Source organism: Papio anubis, chromosome 10, assembly GCF_008728515.1.
Source record: "Papio anubis isolate 15944 chromosome 10, Panubis1.0, whole genome shotgun sequence".
NCBI lineage: Eukaryota > Metazoa > Chordata > Mammalia > Primates > Cercopithecidae > Papio > Papio anubis.
In genome coordinates, this window is record NC_044985.1 from 92,260,700 (window position 1) to 92,273,257 (window position 12,558).

Genomic DNA, 12,558 nt, shown 5'->3' on the forward strand with positions numbered 1-12,558 from the left:
GGAAAAGAGCCTTTGATACTGTTTCTAATATAATTTGAAATAGTGTTGTTCAGATGTGTGTGCTATTGAATTGTTTTTAACTGAAGTAGTATGCCATGAGTCACTGTTGGTTTTTAGCCAGCAATTTCAAATTTATTGATATATTTATCTTATGCTTTTATTTCAATATTTATTTTTTAGAAGTATTTTTCTTTATAATAATTTGCTATTCTTTTTTTTACAACTATAGTCGATAGGAATGGTCGATAACAAATGCTCCTGGTTAATTAGATATGACAAAAACTTACTCTTATTTATATATAACTTTAAAGACTATGGTTAATCCAAATAGGAAAACTTTGTGATTTCAAAGTTGTAAAGAGAAAATTTATAAACAGCACTCAAGGTGCAGAAACAAACCATATATATATATATATTTTTTTGTTTTGTTTTGCTTTTGGCCACAGGTTGCAGGACCTTTTCCAACAGGAAAAGGGTAGAAAGAGACCTTCAGTTCCTCCAAGTCCTGGAAGACTGAGACAAGGGGAAGAAAGCAAGGTGTGAAGTGTAATCTTGTCTTTGGTCCTTAATGGATAAAATATAGTTAGTTCCATTTATAATACTTAGCAGGGATAGTTTAATACATACTTTAGTAATGACATCCAGTAGGGTTTTCCATTTTGAATTTGTGAGGTTTCAAGGAACTGTGACCTGGATTACTTTTATGTTATAACCTGAAATAAAATGATCGGTTATAATTTATTTATTTGAAATGTTTTTAAAAGCTACAGTTTGCTGGCATCACCGGGGGTGGCATCATGGTGACAGCAAGTGCTACAAAGGAAAGTTGTGGATACTCTGAGTATATAATAGGGTCCTCATTTATTTTATACTCTGCAGTTTTGGGTGTTTTTAAAATCTCTGTGCTTAAATAAGAGGTTTTTCTTAAGGTATTTGAACTGTGTCAGTTCTTTTTCAACTGTGTTAGTTTTCTCTTGCTCGGTGATAGATTATCCGAAACATTGGCCAAAACCACAAATTTATTTCATGGTTTCTGTGGGTCAGAAGACTGGCAAGCATGACTAGGTTCTCTGCTCAGAATCTGACACAGCTGAACTCAAGGTTTTGGCTGGGGCTTCTGTCTTATCTGAGACTCAGGGTCTCCTACTCATTCAGGTTGTTGGCAGAATTCAGTTTCTATTAGTTGTAGGATTGATGTCCTCATTTTCTTGCTGGCTGTCCACCGGACGCCATTCTTAACCCCTAGAGGCTGCCTGCATTTCTTGCCATTCAGTACTCTCCATCTTCAAAACCTACAGCAATGTGTCAAACCTTTCTTTTGCTTCGAATCACTTACTTTCTCTGTCTTTGATCTATAGACACAGATTTAAGGACTCATGTGGTTATATCAGATCCATCTGGATAATTTTCCTATTTTGAGGTCATCTGATTTGGGGCCTTAATTACATCTGCAAAATTACAGAAGTACCTAAATTAGTCCAGATGCTCCTCAACTTCTGAGAGGTTGATGTTCTGATAAACTCATCATAAGTTGAAAACATCCAAAAGTATGTTTTTGACTTAAATATTTTCAATTTATGATGAGTTTATGTGGATGTAACCCCATCATAAGTTGAGGAGCATACTGGATGCATAGTGGTTTTGTGACATTGTAAAGTTGGAAAATCTTAAGTCAGACCATCATAAGTCAGGGAATGTGTATGTGATTAATGGAGAAGAGATGTGTATACACCAAGGGCTGGGAATCTTGGGGCCATATTAGAATTCTGCCTATGACACCACGTTTCACATGAATTAATGTCAGCTTATTATAAGGGCTTCATGTTCTGATATCATGAGGGCTTTGAGGCAGTATTTTCTTTTTGTACAGTGTGTAGTATTTGTAGAATATTTTCATGGAATGATGGATCCAGGTACTTAAGATATTTTTGTTATTTAGTAATATATAGTGAATTCTTCCTTTTTGTCTCATAAACAACTGTGTAGAAACACACAGATGTTTGTGAGACAAAAAGGAAGTTTAGGTGAGAGTAAGAATTAAGGCTACTGAAGATCTGTGTGTTGGTATTTGCCAACTAGTGTGGAGCTGTTAATGACTAGCACAGACTTCTGGTGGCCTTTCCATTTGCTCACTGAAGAAACTGCAAAGCTAGTAGTGTAAGCATGTAGATAGGTACAGAATTGAAAATACAAAATTATTGAACAGATGATCATCTTTTTTGAAAGATTGAAAGTTGATTTGAAATTCTGTAGCACTGCCCTTAATATTTACAGTGGATGGTCCCCCGTTATCCAAGGAGGGTATGTTCTAAGACACCTCAGTGGAAACATGAAATAGCAGATAGTACTAAACCATGTATGTACTGTTTTTTTCCTATGTATGTGTACCTATGGTAAAGTTTAATTTATAAATTAGGCACAGTAAGAGATTAACAATAGTAATAATAAAAGAGAACAATTATAATAGTATGCTAGCATCACTGCTTTTGCGCTGTGGGACCATTAAAATAAGGGTTACTTGAAAATAAGCACTGCCGTACTGTGATGGTTGATCTGATAACCAGGACAGCTACTATGTGACTAAAGGGTAGATAGTGTGTACAGTATGTTACATGTTTAAATAGGTTACTTATATTAATGAGTTTATTTATAAATAAATTAATGCAGATTTAATAACTTTCTCTGTTTTAATTTCTAATAAGGTAAAAATTTTTAAGGTAAACAAAAGCTAATTAAAAATATTAAGGGGGTTTTTAGTAATTTTTAAGGGTGTAAATGGGTCCTGAGACCAAAAAGTTTAAGATTCACTGATTAAAAATTTTTTTGAATGTGATTTTCATGTTTTCCGTAAGAATAAAGTATTTACTTCTCTACAGGTAAGTGCGATGGATGCCTCTCCACGGAATATTTCTCCAGGACTTCAGAATGGTGAAAAAGGTTGGTCCTGAGTCTGGTGATCACTTGCCATTGGATTTAAAGAAATTTCTTATTGTATAAGTTGTTTTAAACTGTTTGAGCAGTTTTTCTGATTCTGTCGTTCATAGACTTTCTTTCCTTCCTGTAGAGCACTTGTAATCCTATCAGATTATCATACAGTTTATTGCAATAAGATAAATCAGGTTATAGAAATACATGAAATATAAAGAAGGCTGCTATTAGGGGAAGAAAAAACAGAAAAAAGTAAATTGAATTTGTTTTGCTTATTACAAAGTCAGTCCTCAGGTTTCATTGCAAAAATCTTGTAAAGTTTAATTTACAGTTTTAATGTCACTAAAATATTGTCTAGACTTAAGATGTCTTTCACAATATTTCATTGAATAATTTGGTGTCATCATAGAAACTTTGTGGGGACACTTACATGGACTGTAGAACCAGGAGCTCAACTTTTAATTCTTGGCATTTTTCTATTATAATTGTTTTTTCTCTCCCAGAATAAGCGTGCAGCCTTTCTCACAGTGTCCTAATTTCATTCTCTATTAAACTAAAAAACTAATATTTAGGTAGGCATTGTGGTATAATGGATAGTGTATTGGATAGGAGTCAGTCTTGGTTGACAGTTGCAGTACTGCTACCAGGATTTGATTGTAGTCAAGTCATGCATAATTTTTCCGGATTTTTGTGTCCATTTCTATGACATGAGCTATATGACTTTTGTAGCTAGATGATCTTTAAAAAGTGAAAATTTTACCTTTTAGGAAGTAGGAATATGAATGAGCATTTAAAAAATATTAGGTAGACATGGACTTAGTATGTATGTAAATGACTCATTTAAGATTGTGTTTTTCTTTAGAGGATCGCTTCTTAACAACTTTGTCCAGCCAGAGCTCCACCAGTTCTACTCATCTCCAGTTGCCTACGCCACCTGAAGTCATGTCTGAGCAGTCAGTAGGAGGGCCCCCTGAGCTAGATACAGCCAGCAGTTCTGAAGGTAGAGGATAAGTCACTTTTACCGTATTTCACTGAATCTAAGACTGAAAGATGTATCATTGATTTACATGTGTCACCAAGAAGGAAAAACTGCTGATTCTTTGACGTAAGACTCTTATCCCTTAGAATTTTTGTTTACACTTACCGAAAGTGTTTTTTAGATTTAGCTTATTATCATATTGTTACTTCATTTAGTTACATTAATTGACATGTAAATATCTTAGTATCAAAATGTCACTTATCCTCATCTACCTTCTGGGGATCTTCCTTTCTTAGGTTTCATAAGGCACATGATTACTGCTTTGTACGAAAATAAGAGAATTACAACCATTTCTCTAAGGACAGATATTTGCTTCATGATAACAGATTCATGCCTTGCTTTCTGTTTAGGCGGTGACTACTAAATTATAGTATAAACTTTGAAATTAACTTTAAAATTGCTATTTAACTCAGGTATAATAGCCACAGTGCTTCAGAGATGTTTAAAAAAACAGGTGTCCCTTGGAGTCAATGCTGTGTATGCGTCACTGTTGTTACCTGTTTTATCCCATAGTGGTCTTTTCCCTTGATCAGAGATTTTAAACTGTTATTGGTATAGTATACATATGTCCATATTCCAGAAAGGAAAAGAACCAAAGTCAGCAGCTTATATTTTTTATTCTCCCTGAATATTAATATATAAGTAGACTATTTTTCATTTTAGATGTGTTTGATGGGCATTTGCTGGGATCCACAGACAGCCAAGTGAAGGAAAAGTCAACCATGAAAGCCATCTTTGCAAATTTGCTTCCAGGAAATAGCTATAATCCTATTCCATTTCCTTTGTAAGTATTATTAAAACCAGTGGCTCTTAGCAGGGGGATTATTTTTCCTTAATTACTTGCTGCGTATTTTAATATATTTATCTGATGCGTGATTTTTCAATCCCAATTTTATTTCATCATAGTAAAAGAGATGTCTTTTGATACAATGTAGTTTGTAGAACACATAATCATTATAAAACAGTGGATGAATGGATAAAGAAAGCACTAGCCGATGTTACTTATAAATGTTTGAATTACTTGTTCTGGAAACACTTGTTTGTATATCTTTTTTCAAAGATACATGGCTGTATCTACTGATGTAATAATTATAAAAACATATTGCTGATAATATATGAGGTTGGTATTACTCGTCTAATGGTTTGCGGGGACATGGCATTGTCCTAGCACTGATGATGAACTATAGTGACTTGTCCAAGTTTTCATGTCATCTTTTTTGTATGGGGCTCCCTCAAATTTGACTGCCTGTGAAAGTTTATTTTTCTTCCACTGGTTGACCGATGTGGCTCTCAAATGCTGTCCTTGTTATGGAGCAAGTGTATCCAAAAAGTGGACATTTTTGTTAATAAGGACTTCTGCTTTTTTATTAACTGACTGATGTATTTATTCAGTCAGTATTTAAACTTTTATTTAGTGCCTATTTTAGTGCCCTATGATGTAGAATAAGATTTGTAAGGAACAGCCATCACTCTTAGGAGCTCATAATCTTTGGGAAGATACAGTTAGGACTCACAGTACAGTATGTGATATGTTGCATGATAGTAAAATATAAAAGTTCCCTTTTTTCTCTACTTTAGACCTGAATATATGAGTTTCTTGATTGGGCTGGGATCCCTGTTATGTTATGGTCTTTGTTCATGCTCTCACATTTATTTTTATTTTTTAAATTTTATTTTTGAATCAGAGTCTCACTCTGTCACCCAGGCTGGAATGTAGTGGTGTGATCTTAGCTCATTGCAACCTCTGCCTCCTAGATTTAAGTGATTCTCCTGCCTCAGCTTCCCAGGTAGCCGGGGGTGTGCACCACCATACCTGGCCAATTTTCATGTTTTTAGTAGAGATGAGGTTTCACCATCTTGGCCAGGCTGCTCTTGAACTCCTGACCTCAGGTGATCTGCTCACCTCAGTCTCCCAAAGTACTGAGCTACTGGACCCGGCCCTTTTTAATTTTTTTTAATATAGTTTTTTTCTTTTTATTTGTTTCTCTTCTCTCTAAACTGCTTTTTGTGAAACACATTCTTTTTTAATCATTCAGTCCTGTTCTTTCTCTGAAGAATGTACTAGACCCTCCCCTTACCTCCTGCTCCAGTCATAGTAGGTTTCTATTATATGCTCTTATGATTCCTATCTTCGTCCGTTCATGCTGCTATGATGAATTACCATAGACTGAGTTGCTTACAGACAACAGAAATTTATTTCTTATAGTCCTGGAGGCTAGAAGTCTGAGATGAGGGTGCCAGCATGGTTGGGTTTTGGCAAGGGTCCTCTTTTGGGTTGTAGATTGCTATTGTCTCTTTGTGTTCTCATGTGGTGGAAGGAGGCTGAGAGAGCTGTTTCCAGTCTTTTTTATGAGGACACTAATCCCATTCATGAACACTCCACCCTTATGACCTAAATTACCTCCTAAAGGCCCTACTTCCTTATACCATAACACTGGGGGTTAGGATTTTAACATAGGAATTTTGTGGGGGCTGGGGGGATAAACATTCATTCTATAGCAATTCCCTCATAGCACTTACCACAGAGATTATATTTATTTATTTATAGAATTGTCTGTTTCTTTGCCCCCACTACACTATAAACTCTATGGTGCCAATTTTTTTTTCACCATTATATTGTTAACATCTCACACATGTAAGATCCTTAAAAATAGTTTTTCTTCATATTGTATCCTTGGCATGTTCGGTGTTCAGTAAATAGCACCTAAATAAAAATTGACTGTGCCTAACAGTGCCTAGGTGAGTTAGGGTCGGAGTCAGGGGAGCAAAATTTAAGTGGAAATGGAGCTACGCTGGGTTTTTTGTATGATAATGGTAGAGTGGCTGTGTTGCATTGTTTATTATTGAACTAGTAGTATGTCTTCTCCACAATTTCTGGAAGACTTTTTCTCTCTAGCTTATAATGGAACAAAATATCTTAGACTTCTGCTGTTGATTGTAGATTTTTTTTTGAGGTTAGTATGGCCAGAGTCTTGGCAGTATGGAAAGGTTTGTTTGGAGTGACTATTGCAGAACCCTCTGATTTGAAACCTGATTAATTCTGATAATTTTCTAATTGCCTTCAAAAACTTTCTCGTGATATCTTTTTCTTTCTTAATGATTCAAGTTATCATATATGCATACATTTTGGCTTTCTTAATTATATTCTTAACTCTACAGTACTTAGTTAACTTATGTATTTTAAAAATTTTCATAGTGATCCAGATAAACACTATTTAATGTACGAACATGAACGAGTGCCCATTGCAGTCTGCGAGAAGGAACCCAGCTCCATCATTGCTTTTGCTCTCAGGTATTATTCATGGGACTTTGACTTATGATGATATCTATGTATTTTATGTATGTCTATTAATCCCTTATTTTTGGAATCTTTCATATAAAGCAGAATGATTAAATATAAGTAAAAATGTATGCTCTTTAGTCATGGTAGCTTGTTCTTTTTTTTTTTTTTTTTCAGACAGAGTGTCACTCTGTTGCCCAGGCTGGAGTGCAGTGGTGCAATCTCGGCTCACTGCAACCTGTGCCTCCTGGATTCAGGCAATTCTCCTGCCTCAGCCTCTCGAGTAGCTGGGACTACAGGCACATACCACCATGCCTGGCTAATTTTTGTATTTTTAGTAGAGAAGGGGTTTCACCATATTGGTCAGGCGGGTCTTGAACTCCTGACCTCAGGTGATCCACCCGCCTCGGCCTCCCAAAGTGTCGGAATTACAGATGTGAGCCACCACGCCTGGCAGCTTGTTCTTTTTGTCCATAAAAATCTTCTTTGTACCCAAATAATGGAGTAAAGGATGATTCCTAAGTAAGCTCCTAATAACTAAATTGACTTGGCAAGTTATTTACAGAGCCTTAAATCCTCTATCCATTCTGTTAAAATATGTTTTCCCTTGTATCCCTTCCCTCAGTTTACGTATTGACACAGTACTTGGAACATCCTGCCTTGTACAGTCTGAATATCTTTTTTGTACCATTCACTCATTTTCTACATACGAGGTAAAATTTTTCTGCTTAGAAAACAGCAGTCACCTCTTATCCATGGAGGGTATGTTCTAAGAACCCCCATGGATGTCTGAACCTACAGATAGTATCGAACCCTGTGAATACTATGTTTTTTCCTATACATACCTACCTGTGATAAAGTTTAATTTATAAATTAGCCAAGCCACAATAAGAGATGAACAACAGCAATAACAAGATAGAACAGTTTTATGACAATATACTATAACAAAAGTTACGTGAATGTGTTCTCTCTCTTTCTAAATATCTTAATGTTTTTGGACTGCTGTTGACTGTGGGTAATTGAAACCATGGAAAGTGAAACTATGGATGAGGAGGTACTACTGTAATGCTGTTCTTATGCCTTACTCCGTAGACATTTCTGACTTTTTAGTTTATACAGTTATGTATCTTAAAGATATATCCACTTAAAAATATATATAGTATGTCTAAAAGGGCAAAGCTTTTAAATTTTAAGAATATCTTGGTGGTAGCTGAACTTAGTTTAAGTAGAATCTAAGACGTTTAAAGCAATTTTTTCCCACTGGAAGGCATTACAATGTTTAATTTTTCTTTTTAGATAGTGGTTACAAGGAGTCCATTTATTCAACAAATATTTGAATGTTTACAAAATGTGATATACTAGGTATTGGATATACAGGAGTAAATAAGATAGATTTACATGCCTCTGCCTTTATGGAGTTTAGAGTTTACTATGTAGATAATGAGGAATTTTTTCCTTGATAGGATTCCATATGATACATTTTTAACCTTTGCCTTTGGCCTCTGTGAACATAGTATAAGCTTCTCACTTTATTTATTAGTCATAATATATTAATAGGTAAGAAAGGTAGGAGAGTCAATCAAATCAAAAGTATTTTTTATACCATTAGGAAGTAAGGATTCTAGTTGAGATATTTTTTCAATGTCTTAGAAAAAGAACACATCCTAACATGCCTCTCTTGTTGCATGACATTTATCTAAAGCAGGGCTCCCAGACTGCTAGTCTAAGAGTCAGGTTTTTTTGTTTTTGTTTTTTTCTTTTTTGTTAATAGAACATTAAACATTTTTTTCCCTTAAAGTTTAGTACTTTAAGTAGAAAAGCACTCTCATATTATTTTTTTCTCTATTGTACTAAATACTGAGGCTTCAAACTTTTAAGTTACCTGTTCAGTCCCTGAAGTCATTTGATGTAAATATTAGTAAATAGGCTTTTAAAATCTTTGTTGAGGATATTGATACTGGTTGATGAGTCAGTGGGTCATATTTTGTATTACCTTCTATGAAGACATTGACCTTCCTCATGAAGCTTCTACTTGATTGCTTTTGTTAGTTAACCGAAATTATTTAATTATGGAAAGTTATAATGATTGTGCTTCTATAATGCAATACTTACTGTAAAGCATATGATTTGCTTTTAAAGAATAAGTTAATGTTTAACATTTTTCAACCTATTTTTACCCTAAGTTGTAAAGAATACCGAAATGCCTTAGAGGAATTGTCTAAAGCGACTCAGTGGAACGGTGCTGAAGAAGGGCTTCCAACAAATAGGTGATTCATGATTGAGTAGAAACTATTTTAATTTAGTTATCATTTTCTATATGCTTGTACTTCAGTTTTATTATAGCATTTTATCAGCATAAAAATTTCTAGGATTCAGATAATGGCACTCATTCAGCCAATAATTGAGACAACAAAGCTCAAATATAGCAAAAGAACTAAACAGTCCCTTAGAATGCAGTTTTATGATAATTGCAATAGCAGTTAAATGTATATTCAGATTTAATGACATTTTTGAAAAAAAATGAAAAAATGTTTTTATTTAAAAACTAAATTGGTATTTATTTTTTATTTTTATAAAATTGTAAATTGGTAAGCTACTGCTTGACTTGGCAATTTAAAGTATCTGTGAATTGTTTATAATAAGTAAAGGTCCTAATACTTCAAAAACCAAATCCAAACCAGTTCTTTTGGCATGTTCAGTATTTTAGACTTTTAGACAGAAATTGTCACATGCTTATTATTATGATTCTTACTGAAATAGAGTTTCCAACTCTACTAACATGATAAAATTTTATCTGAATTATCATTGCGATAACTAGTGTGAGAGAAAGGAATTGATATTTTCTGTAATTGTTTGATTTATGGGTGCTGATATAGTGTTAATGGACTTGGGAAACATAATTTATTCCTCCATATATTTTTATAGTTACAGCATTTCACTTTCAGTCTAGTAGATATTAGATATTTCAGACTTTTTTTTCTGTGTTCTAGCCTGTGTTTATGTAAATTATGAATCAGACTTTTGATATTGTAGGTGGGGTTAAGTAGGAAGTAAATCAGTATGCAACGTAATTAGTGTAGAGTACCTACTATTTTCTGTTTGACTTGTATAAAACTAATTTTTCCTTGTTTTTTTTTTTCTCATTTTAGTACTTTAGATAGCAGACCAAAGAGTAGCAGCCCTATCAGATTACCTGAAATGAGTGGAGGACAGACAAACCGTACAGCAGAAACAGAACCACAACCAAGTAAGATTACACATGGAGGAATATTTATAATTAGATTTACCTGTAATTATGGTTTGAAAAAGAAAATACATAAAAACAAATTAGTACCGTCTGGCAATGATTTACTACTTCTGCTCTCTGAAATATAAATTTAGATATTTTTATATGTCCTCTTTATAGGTGTTTTGCTTTTCTTCGTTGATTCTTATCTCAATTGTAAGTTCAAGGTATTGGATTGGAAACTTTTAGAAGCTCTTTGGTCTATGCAAAAAGGAGGATCTGCTTCCTAGAAGAGCTTTCAGTTTAAAATATACAACCTAAGATGCAAGATACATTTTTTTTCCTTTTTAGTTTTACAGTATTACTGGCACTATGAAAATAAATTTTCATGCGTTCCCTCCTTTAATCCCCCTAATAACCAAGTAAGAATTATTTGACATATCCTTATTTTTCAGAAAGGAAGTTAAAATTTAGATTTAGTAACTTGCTTAAGATTAGACAGTGGTGAAGCTGGGATTTGAATTTGTGTTTCTCTGACTTTGTCGGGAATACATTCAGCTACAAGTAACAAAAAATTCAACTGTAAGGATTTAAACAAATGACAGCTTATTTTTCTAACATAACCAAACCTGGAGGTTGGCAGTTGCTGGCATTTGTTTAGCTGCTCACCATTGTTACACCGTTAGGGGAATAGTTTCTCTATGATTCCTTTAAGTTTTCCTCATATTAAAAGTGTTCCATTTTTGTTTGAATTTGAGGCAGAAACCAGGGTGTTGCAAACTGCAGCTGTTCTCTTTCATTAGGAAAGCAGAGGCTCTTCCTTTAATCTCATTGGTCAGAACTGGGGCTCATGGCCACTCCTGACTGAAAGAGACAGAGAAAGTAGGGAGCAGCATTGTCCCAGTTGGGTTATACAAATCATGATCCTTTCCTGGTGCTGTACACATAGTCACACACCCCACCCCGCTCCCCTCTTCCCCCAAGTTGGCATTCTGTTAGTAGGGAACCAGGTAGGAGTGGATATTAAGGAGGCAATACTAGTGTCTGTTACCCAAGTAAGCACATTTATGATTGACATTTTCTGTGAATTTTGTAAATGGTAAATTTGTAAGAATTAGAATCATATTAATAGTATGATGAATGAAGCTCAAAACTAGAAGTAAAAGTATAGAGCAAGCTTTAGTAAATTATTGGCTGTTTGATGGCCTTTTTTCTTTTTTGAAAGATGCTAAAAAGGAAATCTTATCTTTTCCTGTGTTGGAGTGTAGGAACACAAATGACACAAAGATGTTACCTTTAACTGAATTCTTGTAGCTTGTGACATTGTTTTGTGTTCGTTTAGTTAACTATATTGCAATACTGTAAGAACTCAGCCCTAATTTAATCCTGTTGCTTAAGCTGTGACTGCCTTTGAAAGATATTTTTGAAAGGCTTTCTAGATAATTCCCCATATTTTTATATTCATCTAGCTGAGTGTTAACCCTCCATCTTTTTTTAAGTTTTTATTAATAGTGGTTTGTGTTAAAAAGGCTGCTTGATTATGCAAAAACAACATGTGGAACAATAAGTAACAACATGTGGGACAATGTGCAAACAAAAGTATCTGCATTACTCAGATTGATTAACTTCATATAGTGGTTACTGCTAATAAAGAAATGAGTTGAAAATTTTTATTTTCCATCTGCAGTGACCTGTACTTAAAATTAATATGTAACTTCTTATTTTTAGCCAAAAAGGCTTCTGGAATGTTGTCCTTCTTCAGAGGGACAGCAGGGAAAAGCCCCGATCTCTCTTCCCAGAAGAGAGAGACCTTACGTGGAGCAGATAGTGCTTACTACCAGGTTGGGCAGACGGGCAAGGAGGGGACCGAGAATCAAGGCGTTGAGCCTCAAGGTGTGTTAAAGAAGAATAAATATGCTTATTCTAGGCTTTGATTTTTTAATTTTAGTTGCATATATTTCTTACAGCCTTAAATAGATAATTCTTAGTGCTGAAACTGTGGCATTCCTTCTGTTCTCACTTGTCAGTGTGTTAGAGTGGAAAAAGCATGGCACTGGGAGAGTCCAACTAGTTTCAGATTTCACT

At 34.5% G+C, this 12,558-nt stretch overlaps 1 protein-coding gene across 22 annotated transcripts in view; it reads left to right on the forward strand.

Annotated features, from left to right (window-relative positions):
- Positions 1-12,558, forward strand: part of PIKFYVE (phosphoinositide kinase, FYVE-type zinc finger containing) — a 92,469-nt gene that overhangs the window by 69,138 nt on the left and 10,773 nt on the right. For 21 of the 22 annotated variants that reach the window (XR_002516257.2, XR_002516258.2, XM_009182912.4 and 18 more), the window contains 8 exons: positions 447-537; positions 2,877-2,937; positions 3,791-3,928; positions 4,631-4,751; positions 7,164-7,259; positions 9,431-9,514; positions 10,397-10,494; positions 12,202-12,366. Coding sequence is in view for 20 of the 22 variants with exons in the window: in XM_009182912.4 (XP_009181176.2) it covers positions 447-537; positions 2,877-2,937; positions 3,791-3,928; positions 4,631-4,751; positions 7,164-7,259; positions 9,431-9,514; positions 10,397-10,494; positions 12,202-12,366 (854 nt within the window). In the remaining 2 variants the exon portion in view is untranslated. The remainder of the gene's footprint in view (positions 1-446; positions 538-2,876; positions 2,938-3,790; positions 3,929-4,630; positions 4,752-7,163; positions 7,260-9,430; positions 9,515-10,396; positions 10,495-12,201; positions 12,367-12,558) is intronic. The other variant, XM_009182918.4, reaches the window with a different exon arrangement.